The 22,222-nt window shown below is 43.0% G+C and overlaps 1 protein-coding gene across 1 annotated transcript; it reads right to left on the minus strand.

Annotated features, from left to right (window-relative positions):
• Positions 1-3,379: 3,379 nt before the first annotated feature.
• Positions 3,380-9,756, minus strand: LOC105916623 (excision repair cross-complementation group 6-like). Its single transcript, XM_036143581.1, has 3 exons — positions 9,751-9,756; positions 8,015-9,544; positions 3,380-5,547 (listed from the first exon to the last, which is right to left on the minus strand). Exons 1-3 carry the CDS (start codon positions 9,754-9,756, stop codon positions 4,147-4,149), a joined length of 2,937 nt encoding a protein of 978 aa, XP_035999474.1. The 3' UTR covers positions 3,380-4,146.
• Between the last annotated feature and the right edge of the window lie 12,466 nt (positions 9,757-22,222).

Raw genomic sequence — 22,222 nt, forward strand, 5'->3', positions numbered from 1 at the left:
TGAATGGCTTAGCACCTAAATCCATCACAGACTTGTTATCAGGGCATCAACCCTCCAGACCACTCAGGTCTTCTGGCTCCAGCCTGCTCTGCAGAACCAGAACCAGAACCAGACATGGAGAAGCAGCATTTGGTTCCTATGCTCCACTGATCTGGAACAAACTCCAAGAAAACTGGAAAAGTGCTGAAAGCCTGAGTTCCTTTAAATCAAGATTAAAAACACATTTGTTTAGGATTGCCTTCGACTGTTCTAGTTAAACTGTTTTAATGAAACATCATTAGTTTAACTTTGTAGTCCAACTGTTAACTTTTTCTATTTTTCAATGTTCTATTTTGTTTCTGCATTTTATTCCTACTTGCTTTTATTCTGTTTTTCCCTGTATTTTAATAATGTAAAGCACTTTGCATCGTCTCTGTACTGAAATGTGCTGTACAAATAAATTTGCCTTTAACAGCTGGAGCCTCCCTGGATCCAGATGTTTGCTTAAATGCTGCTTCCTTAATTAATCCACCCATTTTCTTTGTGCTATACCTACCCTGATAAGACTTAAAATGTAAAAATAGCTTTAACGGTTTAACTCTGATGCTTTTTTTTCTATTAAATGTGGCTTTCATAGTATTTTGTGTTTGAATTTTATTCTGCCTGCCTTGAATGTAGCTGATTAATTAAGACAGGCTTTCTGTAACAGGTTTCTGTCATGTTTGGTAGAAGGAGGAACAAAATGCAGACTTACAAAATCTGACCAACGAAAAGGCAGGACACAGAGCAAAGGCAGGGTAACAACCGAAAGAAGTAAACAGAAGGTATCTGCGACATGGACATGAAACCAGAAAGCTTAAATACCGGGAGGAGAGAGGAGAGAGAAAGCATGGGGACCAGGTGGAGTCAGTCAGTTGATTAGGGGACACAGGTGAGAGCGATGGAGGTGAAGCGCTGAGCGAAAACAATGACAGGGAGGAAACAAGCCTAACAAGTACAGAACAGAAGCAAAAAACTAAGTAAACAACAGTGAAAGGTAAAAACTGAATACTGCATGATCTGAACATAAATATAAAGTTTCACCATTTTATACAACAGAGGGCACCAGGTAACTCCCAAGGAACACATGTGGGGTCCTCAAGCCTATTAAAAAAAAATTGTACAATCCTCCAATGAGCTGCGTTTCAATTGCTATTTTATTAATCAGCTCTTCCTTTTTAATCACACTTGTGTTTATATAAACAAAAGCATTTAAAACATGTTGTGTAAAGTTAAGGTGAGGTTGGCTCTTGTAGTTCAAAGGTTGGTAAAAATGAAGTAGCTGTCAGTTGTAAAAAGTCTGGTGACCCATTATACAACATGATTTGTACATTTTAGGTGCTCTGTCATAAATTATTAAAGGGAACTGTTTAGTCATCTGTTCAGTTTTAACCTAAAGGTGAATGTTTGAGGTTGGTCATCTGATCAGTTGTGGGTGGCCCCAGGTTCATTACCTACCCTGACCTAGAAATACAATATTAGCACTCAGCTCTGACTCCCCTGCAGCAGAACATCACCTGTTAGGATGCACTTCATGGACTTCAGCATCAGCACCGTGCTCCCAGACATGCATGTTGGCTCTGAAGCTCCACAGCTGGGACTCTCCACACCCCTCTACTCCTGGATCATTTACTTCCTCACCAACAGACCCAGGTGAGGATAGGGAACATCTGCTCCATTGATCCTCAGGAACACCACAGGGCTGTGTCCTCAGTCCAGCTCTCTTCACTTTTTCACCCGGGACTGTCCTGCTGCCCCCCCCCCACAGACACAGTGGAGAAGTTTGTGGACGACACCACTGTAGTGGGTCTCATCTCCACCAATGATGGGTCCCGCTACAGGGAGGAGGTCAGCAATCTGACAAAGTGGAGCTCCAGGAACAACCTGATCCTGAACACCAGTCAGACCAAGGAGGTAATAAAAGACTAGAGGAGGTCCAGGAGGACTGAACACCTCCTCTCTGCTTACAGGGGGAGGTGATGGAGGTGTGGACAGCATCAGGTTCCTGAGCATCCACATCTCCTCCAACCTCTCCTGGACTGTGAACACCTCCCACCTGGTGAAGAAGGCCCAACAACGACTCTTCTTTGCCAGGAAGCTAAAAGATCTGGACTTCCCACTAAGCTGCTAAATAACTTCTACAGAGCTACAATAGAGAGCGTTTATGTCTCAGCATCACTATGAGGTCTGGGAGCTGCTCAGTCCAGGAGAGGAAGGACCTAGCATGGGTGGCGAGAACAGCGCAGGGGATTGTGGGATGCCGTCTGCAATATCTAGACTCAGTTTATGCAGAACAAGACCAAAGAAGGTCCAGACCACTGAGCTACTGTATATTATACACTGGAGTGCTGATTTTGCAGAAAAACTGAAGTCACTGGCCGCCATCTTGCTACTCCCTACTCTCACAGAATACCATAGGATTTGGTTGCAACAACAAGCAGTTTTCTGGCTGTGTGAAAACGTTTCATAGGTAATTCTACAGTCAGTGGATGTACTAACACTATCAACTACTAGGAAATTAGGTGCTGAAATATTTTACATGTTATTCATATTAAATATATATATGTATATATATGTATACATATATGTAAATATGTTTTTGTATATTATTTATATATTTATAAATGTTCTACATATAAAATAAATAAAATGCTAAATATTTAAGCATGACTTTCTCAGTACTTAACAGTTTTAGAACATAACATAAAAGTATATGGTATTTGACATTTTAAAAGTTTTAAGCCCTCACCTGAACATGAGAAAATCCTCGTTATGCGATGCTGTAGCGCACATATTCCCTAGTTACTGGGGGAAAATAAGGAGTACCAATATGGCGGGGTTGGTGGCTTCACAGCGACTCGTTCTAACAGCGGGCTATTAGCACTCCAGTGTATAATATAGCTCAGTGGTCCAGATGCATCTCCACTGACACACCCCCCCCCCCCCACACACACACACACACACACACAGGCAATGCTCTCTTTGCCCCTCTACCATCAGGTAAATGTTTCAGGAATATCAAATCTGAACTACTAAACTCAGAAACAGCTTCTTCACTAAAGCTGTGAGGGCAATCGCCCCCTGCTGAGAAGCTCAAGTCTGTTACACGTTGCAATATCACTACTGTGAACCGTCAGGATGTTTCATATTTAAATAGGACTGACTTGTGGAACTTGGAGCAAGTTTTATCAGTCCGTACAGACAGTTTTGTTTTGCATGCTGTAATCTCTCTATATAAACTGTACTAATTTTTCATTGTGTGCACCCAAAGCCGGTGTATGATAAAAAACATCACCAGTGACAATTGAAGCTTCCTGATTCTTTCCTTAAATTGGTATTCAAGAGAAAAACTAATGATTAGAATTGGGAAATCATTTATTTTATGTTCACAAAATTACAAATATGGCAGAAATCAACATTTTAGTTCTTGTTGCAGTTAAAACACAGAACTGCAGAGTCTTTCTTTTCATTACTTTTGCAGTGAACGCTGGTTCTGGTTTCATGATAGGTTCTGCCTCACTGACCCGTCTGGGTTTCTTCAGTGCTGATCACCGAGGAAAGTGGAAGCCTGAACTGAACCAGAACCCGGTTTGCGTTGCGGGTCACGATGTCTCAGAGTGGAGACGTTTGGGTCCATGTGTGGTTCTGAGGTGAAGTGTTCACGCAGTAACATACCAACCAGGCCCGGTTTGCTGCAACACTAATGATCTTAACCCGTTAGCTTTCCTTGGTTCTGTTCTGCAGTCATGTTCTGGAAAGTTCTAGAATATTCTGCTAATTCAGGTCCAAAACACTGACCCGGTTTTATCTGTTTATTAACGATGAAACCCACAGGAACCGTTTCAGCTCCTCCTTGGACCAGAACGTCCAGAACGCTTCGAACTCCGCGCCATTTCTGCACATCTTCAACTAAAAACACAGAGCAACCGGAGAAAGTTCTGGTTCCCTCCGACCCGTCCTGGAAGTGGATCCGACCCGGGACCTTGGACCCGACTATAGATCTTAATGAAGGTTTGAGTGGAGAGAATTCAGAAAAAAAAACTATAAAACTGAAGATTTGAGAAGCAGGAACATATTTAACCCTGGAGAAGATCCGAAGAGGAAAACCCGGTTCTGAGACGTTGGTCTTCATCTCTGGCTGAGCTGCCGGTACAGCTGGATGGTCAGGAACTGGACCTCAGGGTCTCCTGGCTGCATGTCGATGGCTCTGAGGAAGAAGGTCAGGGCGTCCTCCAGCCGGGCCTGGCTGTAGAACTCCTTGCCTCTTCGGACCAGCGCCTCGTAGCTCTCGGCCTCCTGGGTGGCGCACTGATCCAGTCGCTCTCCGGACGCCAGCTCTGGCTCCCCGCTCGACTCCTCCAGGGTGAGGCTCGGGTCCGAGGACGACGCGGCGTCGGACGGTTCTGTGCGACCCGACTTCTCTCCGCCGGCGTCCTGAAGCTCCTCCTCAGCAACACTCATCATGCTCTCGTCCCGGGACGCCAGCAGCGGTTCTGATCCGTCTTCATCGTCCTGGTCCTCCAGGACAAGCTGCAGGTCTTCCTCCTCCTCCTCTTCTTCTTCCTCCTCCTCCTCCTCTTCAGTATTAAGACTCTCTCCGGTCGTCTCTTCTGGATCGGACTCCATCGCCGACAGTTTCTCTTCATCTTCATCGTTCTCGTCTTCGTCCTGGTCGTCCATGTCCTCGATGACGGACTGCAGGAGGCCACGCTGGGAACCCACGGACACGTTTCCTCCGACGCTCTTCCTCGGACCGCCGGCAGGGAGAGATCGTTTGGGCGTGGAGGATCCGAGCGCCTGGAGGGAGCGGTCCAGCGGACTCCCCGGCTGCTGCTGCTCCTCCTCTTCGTCGCTGTCATAAATCACGGCTGCTCTCTTCTTCTTCTTGGCGACGATGGACTCGTTGAAGGACTCGTCCACGTCTGAGGCTCCACAGCCGTTGGCGCTCCGCCGGCACAGAGACTTGTTGACGTCAAAGCTGCCGTTGATCCGGAGCTGAGACAGCAGGTTCTGCTCCTCTTCCTCTGTGTCCGCAGCCTCCAGATGTTCGTCGCTGTCCTCCAGCTCCAAGTTAAAGTTCCCGTTCAGAGACTCCAGAGGAGCGCTCTGCCCGGACGTCTCTGCTCTGAAGCTGGACTCGGGCTGCTGGAGGTCAGAATCTCGTCCGTTCTGCTGAAGATCAACGTGATCCAGGTTGGTTCCGGAGCGAGAGGTTCTGCCGGGTCCAGCGCCGCCGTCGTCGTCCGCCGTGATCTGCAGCAGACTGGCATCGCGTCCAGGAGACTCGCACGTCTGACCTGCAGCGGATTTCTCCGAGTCTGCAGAGATGTCGATAACTTCGTCGCTCAGATTCTGTTGCAGGTCTTCCCCTCCAGAACCAGACCGGTCCAGATCCACCAGCACAGGCGACGTGTTGACGTTCCTCTCAGGCGGCGGAGGTGAAAGCCTTGGTGGTTTGCTCCTGTGGTCCGGCGGTTGCCTCAGCCAGGCGGGTTCTGTGCTGGAGAGCATGCGATCTGCCAGCTGACCCTGCAGAAACACACAAACGTGCGGGTCAGACGCTGATAACACCAGAACGCTCTAAGACAACGTGATTCATGAATGCTGTTATTTCATTATTTTTTATTTTTTTCTCTCTGTCATTTTTCTCTTCATAGAAGGTTCACCTGGTCTGGTGTTCTGTTAGCTGTGACATCATCAGGGGAGGCAGATCATCCACTATTACCATCTAACATAGAAAGTACTCCTGGGTCAATGTGAGCTTCTGTGCTTTCTGTGTCTCTGCTCTGTCTTCTCTAAGCCCCAGTGGGTGGAGGCAGATGAGCGTTCACATTGAGCCTGGTTCTGCTGGAGGTTCTCCTCCCTGTTAAAGGGGAGTTTTCCTCCCCACTGTCGCTTCATGCATGCTCAACACTCCTGAGGAGCTCCGCTTCAGGCATTCAGATGCTGCTGAGAGCGACTCTGAGGAAGGAGGCGGCAGACATTTTTATCTCAGTGGGGAGGCGTGGCTAAACCTGTTGCTAGGTGTGGCGCTGCTTTTTAAGTGCTGTGATTGGTTGATAGTAAAATAAAAACAACAACACATAAATGCACTCCCAGTTATCAAAGGAGATCTTGTGATGATAAAAAGTAGAAGCATTTATTGACCGTCACACAGCATCAAATTGTTTTGAATCACCTTAATGAGATCCTCATCTTGATTTGCTTGTGTTAAGTTTACTCGCCAGTCGATCTATTACCTTTGTCTATCTGATATCAACGCGCTCTCACCTGTCAGCATTTTACTGCGATCGCCTGCTGGCATAAAGCGGATGGATTTAGCAAAATTACCAACAAAAAATGGAGAAAAAAAAGATACCGTATTTTTCAGACCATAAGGTTAATTACAAATTCTTCACTCCGCCCCTCTGTTACAGTGACCAGATGTCCCCGATTTTCGAGGACAGTCCCCGTTTTGGATGACCTGCCCCTGATTTCAGTATCATAAATTAGTTTTTTAGTGCAACAACAGGCATTTACCCGGTTGAGTTTTGCCGAACGCCGTTCAGACAAAACAAACCCACCCCCAGGCAGAGATTCTGTGCTTAACATAATCAGAGACATCCCCAGTTTTCATTGGAGAAATCAAATCTGGTCACCTTAAGGAGGAAATACTCTGGCCGTGTACTGTTAAGTTTCAAATCCGTTTTAAAATTATTTTGTTTGCTTTTAAGTGCCAAAACGGGCTGGCCCCTTCCTTTTTATCTTAAGCGCTCGACCCCAACATACTTTTGCGTGTCCGTAGATCAGCGGACCAGATGCTTTCATCTGACCCAAAGTCTTTTTCCCGAGCTTCAGCAGTTCTGGCTCCTAAGTTGTGGAACAAACGTTCCCTGGTGGTCATGGAGGCTCTATCTCTTGACATTTTTAAAACTTGTCTGAAAACACTTTTTTTCCTTTGTCTTTTAACTTAAAATGAGTTTTTTTTTTATTGTGTTTCAGTTGTACTTGTTTTTTTCTCTCTCGTTTATTTTTTTACATTATAGTGTGTTTTATTATATTTTGTGTATATGTTTTTTTGTACAGCACTTTGGTTAGCTTTGATGCTGTTTTTAAAGCGATCTAGAAATAAAATGAAATGGTAGTTTCAGCAAAAAAGATGTGGAGAGGTTACGTCGTGAGCATTTGTGTGTTGTGATGCATCACTGTGCAGCTCAAAGGGTCGCTAATGCTAGCTTAGCATGTGGCACCATTCAGCATTTGGTTTTTCTTGTCCGTCTGTTTATTTTGTCTCTAAGGAGGTTCACATGCATTTCGGTCTAATTACGCTGAAATTAGACCGTGAATGTAACGGTGCTACATGCTAAGCTAACAGTACGACGCGGACAACAGACCTGTAAGCTAGCGCTAGCTGCTATTAGCTTCACAGACAGCCCAGTAACAGGGTTCTGTCGCGGTTGTTTCCTTCGAGCTGCTCCACACAACGTTTTGCTGTAGAATGAAGACTGAAATAGTGAAACAACATAAGTACATGTGTTCAGTCTTTGTTGTTTATAAGTTAATGTTTTAATAAATTTTTAAGTGGTGCAAGAGCAGCATAGTTTTTAGAGATCAAGAGCGCCCTCTTGCGGCTATTAGACCGTAATGTTTACGGCTTGGTTCATGTTGATCAGTATGATTTACCAATTTAAAATTGATATACAAGTCGCACCTGACTATAAGTCGCAGGATCGCCCCAAACTATGAAAAAAAGTGCGACTTATAGTACGAAAAATACGGTAAACAGTGGGCGCAGCAGAGCTACAATGAGCAGCTAACACCAAAGCTAACTGCTAAGCTAACCGGATACATAAACACTAGAAGTGCGTAGCCAGAAAGAGGAAACTAAGAAGGAACGTATACGCACCCTGGTGTTACGCGCTGTGAATTGGACCTGCTAGACACCTAAAAGAGCTATACTTGTTACTCAGTGTAGACATGCTCATTGGTATGATTTAACATCTGCTCTTTGACTCACCTGCAGCTCAGACTCTGCCTTCATCAGGCCCTGAGCCTTCTGGACCCGCCCTTCAATGTAGTTATACTCCTCTGGGTCCTCCGGATCCTCTTTATGGCTGACATCCAGAGAAAACATGAGGTCGTGGTCAGAAATCCCAAACATGTCCATAGCGTGTAGCTGAGCGATGTGCTCATCCAGAGCTGGGTCGGTTCTTCTATGCCTGGAGTGCAGAGCCTGCAGCTGAAGCTGGGTGGTGGAAGACCTTGTGTCCTCCAGGGTGAAGAGCTCCTTCAGTTCCTGTCTGCTGAAGTACCTGAACGGGTTCTTTGTGTCCCCGGTGTTCTGCCTGATCAGGGAGTCTTTGAAAACCTGCCGCCTGTAGATCTTCTCCTCCACCGTTCCACAGGTTATCAGTCTGTAGATCACTACGTTTTCTTTCTGGCCAATGCGGTACGCTCTGTCGACAGCCTGAGCGTCTGTGGCCGGGTTCCAGCTCGGATCGTAGATGACTACTCTGTCTGCCGCCGTCAGGGTGATTCCCACGCCTCCAACCTGAGTGGTGAGGAGGAACACGGAGTAACGTTTGTCTGACTGAAAGCGTGAGATCAGCTTTTCTCGTTCTGCGATCTGTGTGATCCTTCCATCCAGTCTCAGGACTTTAAACCCTCTGTTGCCGAGGATCCGTTCGAGGATGTCGAGGACCAACCTGTAGTGAGCAAAGATCAGCGTTCGGTGACCTTCCTCTCTGAGCTGCTCCAGAAGAGCCAGCAGAAAGACAAGTTTTCCAGACTCCGATATTAAGGTTTCATCTGAAACATTTGCGATGCTGTGAGCATCAGTCTCACTGTTTTCACCCTCAGGATTTTCACCCAGACCAAAATTCGCTATAGCATTGGCAGAAAGCAGTCTTGGATGGTCACACAACTTCTTGATGATGTTCAGTTCAGCCAGAGGTGATCGGGTGGTCATTAGCAGCTCCTTGATGTGGTCACAACTGATGAACTGCCTGTAAATCTCTGCCTGAACGGCACTCAGGTAGGTCCAGACAATCAAGTCATTCTTCCGGGTAAGTTTGGGCATGACTGCACCAGAGGATGGCGGATCTTCAGGGTCTCGGTGGCCATCGGGTTCTGAGTTTGCCTCTTTACCTTCAGTCTTCTTCTTCTGCACTTCTGATTTTGTTCTACGGAGAAAGTACGGTTTGATTAGGGTCATGAGGTTTTCGGACATTCTGGAGCCAAGAGCTTTCTCTCCAGGAGTCGCATCCTTCTCTCTGGCGCGGGTGATGGGGTTCTCATACTGTGTTTTGAAAGTCTTTGCTGTTCCCAGCAGAGATCCCTGCAGAGCAAAGTCAAAGAGTGTCCACATTTCCCTGAGGTTGTTCTGCACCGGAGTTCCTGTGAGGAGAACCCTGTTCTTGGAGGGAATGGCGTAGACACTTTTGGCTGTTTTGGTGGAAGAGTTTTTAATCTTGTGTGCTTCGTCCAGGATGATGTAGTCCCAGCAGAACTCCTTTCCTCGATAAGAGGAGCCAAGAGCCAAGAGTTTCTACGGAAAACAAGTCCAGTTGCTTTGTTTTTTACCTTTTTTTGGAATGACCATGACCTGGATGACTGAGAATCTTCACCAGCACTATCCTAGATGCAATTGGTTTTGCTCAAAATGTACATAAACCGACGCACTCTTGGCTTCATACTTTGGACCTTGTGCTGACATATGAAATTGATTCTGAAGAATTAACAATATTTCCTCACAACCATGTCCTATCTGATCATTCTATAATAACATTTGAGTTTAATCTAACTGAGTTCTCCACCCCCAAAAGAGGGGTCAATTATAGTAGATCTTTATCGGACAATGCTGCATCAAGCTTTAAAAGGGTCTGTCCCCCTCTTAATATCGTCAGTATTGCAGAAATACCCTGCAGATAGCAGCAATGTTGTTTCTTTATTCTCGAATAGATGTCTTTGTTAATGGTATGACTTCGTCATTGCGTTCTGCATTAGACAATGTAGCTCCCTTGAAAAAGAAGGTAATTATTCACAGGAAGCTGGCTCACTGGTTTAATTCAGAGTTTCGTTCCTTGAAGCACAATGTTAGGAAATTGGAGAGAAAATGGCGCTCTACACACCAAGAGGAATCCTACCTAATCTGGAGGGACAGTTTATTGTTGTATTACAAGACCCTTCGCAGAGTTAGAGCAGCATATTTTTCATCATTAATTAAGGAGAATAAAAATAATCCTAGATTTCTTTTTAGTACAGTTGCCAAACTTAATCAGAGTCACAGCTCCGTTGATCCATCCATTCCCTTAGCTCTTAGCAGTAATGACTTTAGGGGATTCTTCATAAATAAAATTGATTCCATTAAAAATAAAATAATTGGCATCCTCCCAAACATGATTACCTCGTCCTCAGTAAGTGAGGCAGCATTAGAGGAATCTTTAGAACCTCTTTAGAACGCAGTGTTTGAACTGTTTAGAAGCAGTAGAGCTTTCTGAGCTATCTAAAAATTCTACCTGTATGTTAGACCCAATCCCAACCAAGTTGTTTAAAGAGATATTCCCTCTGATCAGTGACACTATTTTAGACATGATCAATCTATCCTTAGTAAACGGATATGTACCACAGGCTTTTAAAGTAGCTGTTATTAAACCTTTACTTAAGAAACCTTCTCTTGATCAAGATGAGTTAGTAAACTACAGACCTATATCTAATCTTCTTTCCCTATCTAAAATTCTTGAGCAAGTAGTTGCTAATCAACTTTGTGAACATTTACAAAGTAATGACCTACTTGAGGAGTTTCAGTCAGGCTTCAGAGCTCATCATAGCACTGAAACAGCTCTGGTGAAGGTCACTAATGATATTCTCATGGCCTCAGATACTTGGACTTGTGTCTGTACTTGCAATGTACTTGCAACATATTGCAATGTTGCCTTATTCCACTTGGAATCTGACTATACTCTTATAAGCTGTATGCAACGAAATTCCGTTCTGTATGCACACTGTACATACAAAATGACAAATAAAGTTGTCTAAGTCTAAGTCCTTGTCCTGTTAGATCTCAGTGCTGCATTTGATAAAGTTGATCACAATATTCTCCTACAAAGACTTGAGCATACTGTAGGGATTAAGGGGAAAGCATTAGGCTGGTTTAAATTTTATCTGTCGGACAGATTCCAGTTTGTTCATGTTAATAATAAATCTTCCTCAAACTCTAGGGTCACTTGTGGAGTACCACAGGGTTCAGTCCTTGGACCAATTCTCTTTACTATATATATGCTTCCGGTTGGCAAAATTATCAGACAGCATGGGATTAATTTTCACTGTTATGCCGATGACACTCAGCTATATTTATCCATAAATCCTGATGAATCCAATCAATTACTTAAACTACAGGCATGTCTTGATGACATCAAAAGCTGGATGACTTTAAATTTGCTGCATTTAAATTCTGACAAGACAGAAGTTGTAATTTTGGACCAGAGTCCTCAAAAAATAAACTTCTTAATCAATCACTTAATCTGGGTAACTTGGCCTCTGGTAATAAAGTAAAAATCTTGGTGTTGTTTTTGACCAAGACATGTCATTTAAATCCCATATTAAACAGGTTTCCAGAGTTTCCTTTTTTACCTCAGGAATATCGCCAAAATTAGAAACATTCTGTCCAGAAGTGATGCTGAAAAACTAGTCCATGCATTTGTTACATCAAGGCTGGACTATTGTAATTCTTTACTATCAGGAAGTCCACAAAATGCAGTTCAAAGTCTTCAGCTGATCCAAAATGCTGCAGCAAGAGTTCTGATGAAAATCAACAAGAGGGATCATATTTCTCCAATCTTAGCTTCCCTTCATTGGCTTCCTGTTAAATCAAGAACAGAATTTAAAATTCTTATTCTAACGTATAAAGCCCTTAATAATCAAGCTCCATCATATATCAGAGCTCTGATTACCCCGTATGTTCCTAACAGAGCACTTCGCTCTCAGACTGCAGGTCTGCTTGTGGTTCCTAGAGTCTCTAAAAGTAGAATGGGAGGCAGATCCTTTAGCTATCAGGCTCCTCTCCTGTGGAACCAACTCCCAGTTTTGGTCCATGAGGCAGACACCCCGTCTACTTTTAAGACTAAGCTTAAAACTTTCCTTTGGAACAAAGCTTATAGTTAGAGTGGCTCATGTTACCCTGAGCTACCTCTATAGTTATTCTGATATAGGCTTAGGCTACTGGAGGACATCAGGGTCTATTTCTCTGACTCTGCTGAGTTCTCCTACTGTTCTCCAGTTTTGCATCGTTTGTCGTCATTTCAGCTTTTAACTTTTTGTTCTCTCTCTTTTTTCTTCATAGAAGGTACACCTGGTCTGGCGTTCTGTTTGCTGTATATATATATATATATATATATATATATATATATATATATATATATATATATATATATATATATATATATATATATATATATATATATATATATATATATATATATATACACACATACATATATATGTATATATATATATATATATACACACACATACATATATATGTATATATATATACATACACACACACACACATATATATATATATATATATATATATATATGAATCTTTAATTTAAGTTGGCTTTGGTCAAATTGCTAAACGGCATTAAAAATTATGATTTTTGGAGTGCTTACAAATAAAATAAAAGCATGAAATAAACATGCTTAAATTATTTAGCATTTGTTAAAAGGATATTTAAATGTAGTTATGCAGACTGGGTTATTTCAGGTGCCAAATAGAAAGCAGTGAAATTGTGCTATAACACACAACATTTAGTTACCTTTTGTAAACTTCCAGCTCGTCTTGTGCATCCAGGGACAGAGATCTGCAAAAACAACGTCTGAGTTAGAACCACCGTCACATTAAGAAGAAAAACACAACCAGACTCAACCTGCAGTAACCTCTCCTTCCCCGTGGAACCAAACAACCTGAGGACATGAACAGCTGTCTGAATCAGTCAGTGAGGAAGGAGGTAGCAAAAGGAGCCTGGATGCTTCCTCCCATAGCTCCTTTAGCCTAGGAACCTCACAATGCCCCTCACCTACAAGGAATCCCACAATCCTTTAGGAGCAGGAGCGAGGAGCTGTTATTAAGGGTATCAAGTAACACGACTCCCTTTACAGGACAGGCCACGGGCGCCGGAGGCCGTTTAAGGCCTGCCAAGCGGCGCTCAGGATGAAGTCTGTGGAGGTTAGTGGGATTCTCTGAGGGTGGCGGATGCTCATAATCTGCAGTAAAGAAATGCGATTTCATGACTTCTATCTTGTTTATGTCCTGCATCCAGGAGGGGAAAGCCAGACATGCCACCCCAGCGTCTCAGTGCGACGAGCTGCCAAAGGGAGGAAGATGACAGAAAGGCGATGGCGTTACGCTAAAATACCAAAAATACTGTAACACGGTTGATGGTGAGGGTTTTCCTGAGGATTAGCAGGGTTTTACACATTTATTCTATTCAACTTATTGGTTTGTATTCAGTAACCTAATAGGTCTCTGTTTTGTTAGATTTTATAACTATGTTCAAGTTTACTACAAAAATGGGAGTTTTTAAATTCATAAATATGTACATTTCATAAAGTTTTTCCTGTTACTGCTTTTGTCAACTGTGATTTTTGACTTCCTCTGCCTTTAGGATGGCAAGTATCCAGAGTCAGGGCAGGGAGTCAGTGGGAACTGCTGCTACTTGGCCCTGGTTTGTCCAAATGGATGAGGTGTTGGAACATAGGCCTTCAATCCTGTCTTGTCCTAATTTCATCTGTGCCTGAGGACAATCCAGGGCCAAGTGCAGCCGTCGGTGGCCGAGAGGAGGAGGAAGGGAGCCAGTGAAGAGAAGGACAAAAGAGGCAGAGGGACGGACATGAGGCTGCAACAGGAAGCAGGGAGAGGATGGACATTGTTCTCTATATTAGAAAAATATTGTTCAAAAATATATTTTTAAATAAATGCATTTTGGAAGTGTTCATGAAGTTATTCAGGTTTCTTTTTTAATAAATACTAAGATAAACAAGTGTTATAAATATATTTTATTTACAGTGTTATAATGCTGAATTTGGACATTTTAAAGCGCGTTTACCTCTTTGCACTCTTTGTTTTTCACATGACTAATAAATAAAAACTGATCTGCAGACCTGAGCAAACAGAGGAAGCGTGCAGATGAAGCAGGTCTGCAAAGCAAGGCCATGAAGACATTTAAAAACATATAAAATAATTTTAAAATCAATCTGAATATGAACCAGCAGCCAATGGGTTGCTTCTAAAACTGGAGAAACGTCTAATTTTCTGGTAGGAGTTAAAAGAGCAGCAGCATTTTAGACCAGCTGCAGTCAAGCCTCCAGAGTTTTGTTAAGCCCAGAGTGAAGTGCAGGAATCTAAGCAAGTTGTAATTAAAGTATAGATTAAAATCTTTAGTCATCTGTCTAAGTTTGAAAAAGCTGGACTGGATCACAGATTTAACTGAGCATTAAAGTTAAAATTATTCTCTAGTCTTACATTCAGGTCTGTTGCAGTCAGTGTCAGATACTGACTTTAAGGTCAACACTGATGTTAGAGACACCAATGGCCCAGACAACAGAAACTTTAGAGAAGTTTATTTTTAGACCAACTATTTTTCTTTTTAGGAAAACGAAACGTCCTCAGCTTCAGAACATTAGTCCAATTGTTTTCTTTTTTAACTTTTTTTTTGGATTGATCATGACCTGATGACTGAGAATCTAAACCAAGACCCCCCCCCATCTCTCCATAAAAGTTGAGAGGTCTGTAAAATATAATTTGTAATGTGACGCCGTTAAAAAGTATCTTGGGTAGACCTGTTGCTAACATCTGTTAGCAGCTAACTAGCTACTCTATAATAAAGCATGGGCAGAGGAGCTAGCTCTGATGCTAACTCATGTGCATCACAGAAACAGCCATTAGAGTAAGAATGACTTTATTGCCCCTCAATAAAGAAATTCGGATGTGACAGCAGCAAACACACGGAAGGTTACACACAATTTTAGTGATGAGAGAAAAACAAGTAGAAGAAAAAAATCAAACCGGTCTAATCTAAATTGTGGCTCAAAAACAAACCCTAAAGAGTCGCTTCACTTACTTTTCCAGCCTGTTGGAAACCTCTGACACCTCCATGGCTTCCTTACATTCCTCCATGTTAAAGATGTCTTGCAAATAAGATCTAAACACTTCCAGCTAGTTTCTCCTACAAGAAGCTGTCCGTCCCGACCGAGAGGTTTTCATGTTTTCGATTTTGAACACGGAATTCCTCCTCGGCGCCAATTCATTACAGCCAACCAGAAAGCTGGGTGCAGTGAGGCAGAACTCCATTTGTCCAATCAAAAATGAGACACGGGTGAAAATGGGCGGGGCTGAAGCGTTCTGCTGCAAGAAGCGCGTGCTGGCTGTAAACTCGCTCCCGATGCTCACCTGTGTCTTGCAACGGAAGTAAGGAGGACACTGCGCATGCGCAGTGCTCATATCCCGGCATTTTTACAGATTCTGACAGATTAAAGCAGCTTCCATAGGCGCAGACAGGCCAGTTGACAGCTTTGACACTTTCTTTCATGCTCATAAATCTTCCTGTTGTTTATGGTGTTAATTTATTTCATAAGTTGACCTTTTCTCAACTTTGTAGGAGAACAGACAGCATGTTAGGCAAAATAAGGCATTTTTGAGATACTGTTTATCATCCATTGCGGGAGCCGGGAGATATAATAAGTCGAATAGGTTAGGAAGCCTTGCCCTCTTCATCTCCTTATTTAAATACACACCAGATCAGAATCGCGTTATTCAGCCAGGATTGTGGATAGGTCTAGATAATAACTCAATAACAATATATATCGATCGTTAGACGTATATCAATGATAGAAAAAAAGTCAATAAAAAGTTCAATAGAATAACAGTTTTCCTTCATTTCACATTCTAGCCAATCATGTAGGTTAATATTACATCCTCCCAACCAATTACAAATGCAGACCCAGGAATGCTACGCACCCTTCAAAGAGTTCAGAGAGCATGGTTTTTTTTTTCAATTTTAAAAACTTGCAGTTTTGGTAAAAAGTTGGTGAAATAAAGGGTTGAGTTTGAATTCAGTGTTTGTGTCTGCATCTAAAAATAGGTTGCTAAGCAACAGCATAAAATGGCAAGGGCTGCACTTAAAATATATGTTTTGAAATTGTTGATAATAATCGATATTGATAAATATTTCTATTTTATCAATACGTTTGTTTTCCTATATCGTCCAGCCCTAATTGTGCAAAATCAAGGAATCTGACTTTGGTTACAGCGCTTAGCCTGCAGACATTAGTTACATAAATGCTGGAGAAGTTTCCAGGCCACAGCATCTTGATTTGAATCCAGACTTTGACTAGGACACTTCAAAAAGCTTCATCTTTGTTTTTGTTTTTAAAGCAATTCAAGTTAGACATGTAGGAGCGATTTGGATGTTTCTCCTGCTGCACAACAGTTCAGGTTATCTTTGAATGAAGTGTCACAAAAAAGCAAAAACAGGACATCTGAAAGGGAGTTAAAGTTTTTCACGACGTTAGATATTTCACTAGTGTTTGGTTTTGATCAGAAATGGAGTCCCTCTGAGCAAAGATGAAGATCTGTTGTTTTTTTCAAATGTCTATCTCGAATAAAATGGACAGGAATGTGTAATTCAGATTATACTATGCCATGGTGAATAACTATCATAAGAGTCGGATTTACTGATGTCAACACAATTCTCCTGCTGTCATTTTATAATCACACCTTAGTTAAAACTTTAATTACTGGATCAGAAATAACCCAACATAATAAATGTGCAGTAAAGTTGATTTAAATGAAGTCATCCCTGCTCAAAAGACCCTGAAACATCTCAATGGAGCACGTTGGAGCCGTTCCTGAACCCTGAAGAAATCGAACAAATGGTTCAGGAATTCAAATCAGTTAAATAACATCAGAAAAAGCATTTAAGATTTCTTTTTTTTTTCTTTTTTTTTTTCTGGGTTTAATGTCACACAGTAAAACATGTTTTTAGGCTTTAAGAAGAGGCTTTTATTTTGAAAGGCCTCTGTGGTTCTTCCAAGCTCAGGTTGGACACAATCAGAATGCATTTAAAGTCATAAAGCAGCATTTATATTAGCTCTGTGCATAAAAACCTCCTCTGCAATCATCCTGAGATAAACTCAGAATATCGGGGCCGTTTCCAGAGCTTTAACCCGAGCAGCGAAAACGAGAACGTTCTTCTCCACCTCGGTGCTGATCTGGGCCTGTGAGGCCCGCGGGTTCTTCTTGATGAATTCTGCGACGCTCAGGATGCAGTCTCTCTGAGGAGGAACACAGACAAGGATCAGGCTTAGACCTGCGCTGTAGTGGGACTCCTGCATGGAGCTTCAGGGACGGTTTGCTCTGGAACATCTAACAGGAACAGCTACAGCAGGATGGCTGCATCGGCACTTTGCTCTCTTGTTTCTACATGTTTATTCTGCTCTCTGCCACCGTTCGGTCACCACTTTCACTAGAGAGGAGCTCCTAAACATCAGACAGGCCTCTTTAGGTGTTTCTTTCTTAATTTTTCAACCACAACTTAACTGAGGTCTTGGTCAGAGATGCAGCAGCTCTCCGTTTATTACCTCTTTCTGTTTATTACGTCTGTGGAGACGCAGATGAGAACAACAGACAGGCACAGACTCTGTCTAATATCCGCTCCATGCCAACAAAATGGACAAAGTGTTGATTGTTAACTCTAAACTTCTCAGACTTCAGCGGATCTGCCGCCCTCAGTTGGAGTCATTTGTGCTTTCCTGTCTCCACTCCTGCTCTGATGCTGTCCTCCCCACAGAGACAGTCAGAGTGTTTCCGGACCAGAACCATGGGAGGACAGCTCGGTCCCTGCTGAAGGCCCAGGATGCAGTGTTCAGATCTGGAGACAGACTGGCCTACAGCAGGACTAAAGGTTAACTTAAAAAAAGGTCCAGAAGGCCAAGCAGAGGTACAAGCAGCGCATGGAGGACCATCTCAGCAGTAACAATCCAGGTAACATGTGGAGAGAAACATCAGAACCATCAGAACCATCATAGACTACCAGCACAGAGACCAGCGGCTGAGCAATGACCGGCTCTCCCCGATACCTTAAACAACTTCTTGGACTCACCAAGCTGCAGGGAGCCTGAATATCTCCCCCAGCCAGAGGAGCACCATCAGCCTCTGGTCCTGCAGTTTTGGGAAATTTTAACAGAAATACTTCTCCAAAAACGTCCACAATACAGACGGTGTATCAAGTGTCCAACCAGGGATAAAAACACTGTTCCACAGCTTTAGGAGACGCAATAACGGAGAACCTCTGAGCCGTGGTTAGGATGGTTAGGACAGACAGACAGAGGACTGATGAGTTAAAGCAGACGTTACTGGGGAAGGAGTTCCTGTCAGCTTTGTGCTGCTGAATGTTCTCGGTCATCCTGGACCAGGCAGATTCAAGAAAGGTTAAAAACCAGAACAACTGGACCTCAGTTCTGGTCGTTTAAGACGTTTCACTTCATCTGAAGATCTTCCTCGACTCAAAGCTGGAGAAGCTCCTCGCTGCAGGGGGCGCTCTGCAGGTCTAAAGCCTCCTGCAGGTTGGTCTCCCCGTTAGCCGGGCTCACTGAGACGTTTGGTCCGGGCTAGAAGGTGTAAACCATTCTGAACCGTTCTGAACGGGACTGGACTTCAGGCTTAATGCTGGACTGAGTGTTGCTGAAAGCTGAGGCCTCGTCTGATCAGAGATAGAAACAGTTTCCTGCTTCCCTCCTCTGTCACCCATCTGTCTTCATGGACACCTTGGACCTGTGAACATGGTTTCCACAGATAAACCACTTCCTGTAAGTCAGACGTGTGCAGAAGAAGAAGTCACCTTGTAGAGGTCCACCTTGTCCTGCCCGGTAATCCGGTTCAGCAGCTCTCTGCCGACCTGGACCCCCGTCACCACCGCCAGCATCTTCCTGTCATCTTCCGACTGCGAGGACAGCCACCGCAGCAGCGCCACCTGCAGCACAGACACACGCACCAGATTATAATCTTTATAATGCAGTAAGACTAAATACTGGCAGCATTTATAATTCCTCTAACTGATCAAACTGACAGACGCCACTAATCTGAACCTACACAGACCCATTTGGACCACATGGAGGAGAAGGCTTCTGGAGTAACGTGAAACACTTAATGAAAGCTCTCCTCTCCTCTATTTGGCCCATGAGGCATTTTTAATCGGTACAGGTGACCTCCAGCAGCGTTGGACCTCCTCCACTCAGAACAAACCCGCCGTGCAGAACTGAAGGGAGCATCGCAGGTCCAGACCAACCCAGACCAACAAAGACGGAGCGATGGGCAGGAATCTGCAGCTGGGTGAGGAAGACGTGAAAAGGGACTTCTGATCTGGATGGAACATGCCGTGGTCCTGAGCAAAGATCAGGAGAACGTCAGAAGAACGTCTGGAGAACATCCGGAGGGACCCCCGTGTCGCTCTCTGGGCCTTTCACTGGATTCAGAACTTAAATGAGCCGATCCTGTTATCAGGGAGAAGCCAGACCAACAAGCACGGTTTTGGTTTTCTCAGTGAACCCAGTTCTGACCTCTGCACCTCAGAGGAAATCCCACGTCCACAAAGAGGCGGAATAAAAACCTTGTTATTGCCGTTTTTACACGTCTAACATCTCTGAGGGTGAACTCATCAGAAATCTAATGTAACCTCCTTTCCAGCCTCAGGTGAATACACGGTTAAACAATCCAATCTGACAGCTTTTAACACATTTGTTTCTGTTTTACAGGTTTTGTAGTTATTCTCTTTTTTAAAACTAGGTTTGGGCTCAATGGTAATCCATAAATACTGCTCAGTAGTTAAAACTATATAAACTGTTCCACAATGGGTTGACTATATGGGAATGACTTTTTGTGTGTTTTTCATGCTTTGAAATAAATTAAACTTTTCGATATTTTATTTCTTGCTCTCCCTGGGTTCTCTCCGGGTACTCCGGCTTCCCCCACAGACACCATGACTGCTGCCCGGTCTAAACTAACCCCAGGTTGACTGCAGAGACACACACCGGTCCCCCAGCGGGATGGACGGAGGCTAAAATCCCACATATGACTTCAGGAATGACGGGTTTCCTGTAACACGTCGGCGTTGTGACCGTTTCTGATTTATTTCTCGTCTCCTTCAGTCCAGGAAGCTGTGCTGCTTTGTCTCACTGACCTGCTGGGCGAGCTGCGCGTTGCTCATCTCTCCTCCGGAACCGGACATGGCTGCGAACCGAACCACCGAATCAGAGGAACTAAGAGCAAATAAAACCTTCTGGGTTCATGTGAAGCTGCTGACTGCGGCCACAACACTCTGTTTAGCAGAAAAACAAGGAGGAAACCTTCTGCTTCCTGTTTACTTTCTTCTTCTTCTTCGCTCTGTTTGACCCAGACAGCCGGAGGCTCAGCAGCGCCCCCAGCGGTAGCAGACAGATTCCTCATTTGGCTAACAGCTAGAAAACGATCCATTAAAAGCGGTCTTTTAAACCCAGGTCTGAAAATATAAATTTTCCTTTTCAAATTAACTCACATCGATATGAAAACATTTTAGCTGAAGCGTTGGAACCCGAAGTTTATTGTTTATTTTTCATTCTTTTTTTCCATAGTAATGTAATCATACATACAGAAGTATGGCTGTCACAATCCACGAATACAATAAATACAATAACATCACATTTCATGCAAAACATGGAATAGGAAGAAGAACAGTTCTTATTAACTCCTTTCGTATTTAAAACAGAAAACATGAATCAAATCAGACAGCATTGCTTATGCGCCTGGGAACAAAGGAAAGCAAACAAAAAATGAACATTTCAGATGCAATATACACAGACACATAAACATGCACACGTACATATATATATATATATATATATATATATATATATATATATATATATATATATATATATATATATATATATATATATATATATAGGGCTGCACAGTGGCGCAGTGGGTAGCGCTGTTGCCTTGCAGCAAGAAGCAAGAAGGTCCTGGGTTTGAGTACACCCCTGGGTCTTTCTGCATGGAGTTTGCATGTTCTCCCTGTGCATGTGTGGGTTCTCTCCGGGTACTCCGGCTTCCTCCCACAGTCCAAAAACATGACTGTTAGGTTAATTGGCTTCTCCAAATTGTCCTTAGGTGTGAGTGTGTGTGTGAGAATGGTTGTTTGTCCTGTTTGTCTCTGTGTTGCCCTGCGACAGACTGGCGACCTGTCCAGGGTGAACCCCGCCTCTCGCCCAGTGAACGCTGGAGACAGGCACCAGCAACCCCCGCAACCCCATGAGGGATAAAGCGGTTTGGAAAATGGATGGATGGATATATATATATATATATATATTGTTATATTAATTTGAATATTTTCCCTTTCCTTTTCATGCATCTGAAGATTTTTAATTTGTACTTATATGTAAACTGTATAATACTTGAACAACATTTTAAATTACTTCATTGTTTCACTCCAGCCACTGAAACATACATTTTTGAGTGTGGTCCTTGCCAAAGGATATTTAAAGTATTTTTTTCTTCTGCTTGTTTCACTGTTTACAGTAAAAAGAGTTTGCAGACTAGCTGGCAATAAGCCATATTTGCTCTATATGCAAAACTAATGTTTTTAATCCAACTAGGCCCTTCACCTTTAGTAGTCCTGATTTAATAAATAGTCCTGCAGTCTGCTCTTTTGGAGCAGACTTGTTAATTATTCTTATAGCCTTCTTTTGTACAATAAAGACATCAAATTAGTAGCATGTGTCGCCCCGCACCTACACACAGCACATTAAATATGGAAAAAAAATCAGAGAATAAAGAATTTTCATTGCTTTATAATTCAACGTAAGTTAAATTTCTTGTTTTTAACCAACAAACTTGGTGAATAATTGATTCTAATTTCATTTTCAGGAACCAGAAACAGCACAAAAGTAGTTATTTCTGTGTTTCTATTAAATACTAAAAAGAAGTTACCAGGACTGTTATTTTTTTCTCTGTATAAAACATAAATGATTATATCTATCAACAATAAATTATTTTTCATGCATCCCAGTGATGCATCCCATAATTCAGTACAGAGAGATGCAGACGAGGATCGCTGCTCTTCCAGACCTAAAAGGATGTGAGATTCTCAGACTGGTTGAATATGAAGAGAAACGTGAACCTGAGACGCAG

Source organism: Fundulus heteroclitus, chromosome 12, assembly GCF_011125445.2.
Source record: "Fundulus heteroclitus isolate FHET01 chromosome 12, MU-UCD_Fhet_4.1, whole genome shotgun sequence".
NCBI classification, from domain to species: domain Eukaryota; kingdom Metazoa; phylum Chordata; class Actinopteri; order Cyprinodontiformes; family Fundulidae; genus Fundulus; species Fundulus heteroclitus.

Bases quoted from the DNA above. Each gene is read 5' to 3' on its own strand.
- LOC105916623 (XM_036143581.1), bottom strand. The intron at 5,548-8,014 runs GTGAGTCAAAGA...GTGTTTCTGCAG, and splicing joins AGGCAGAGTCTGAGCTGCAG to GGTCAGCTGGCAGATCGCAT.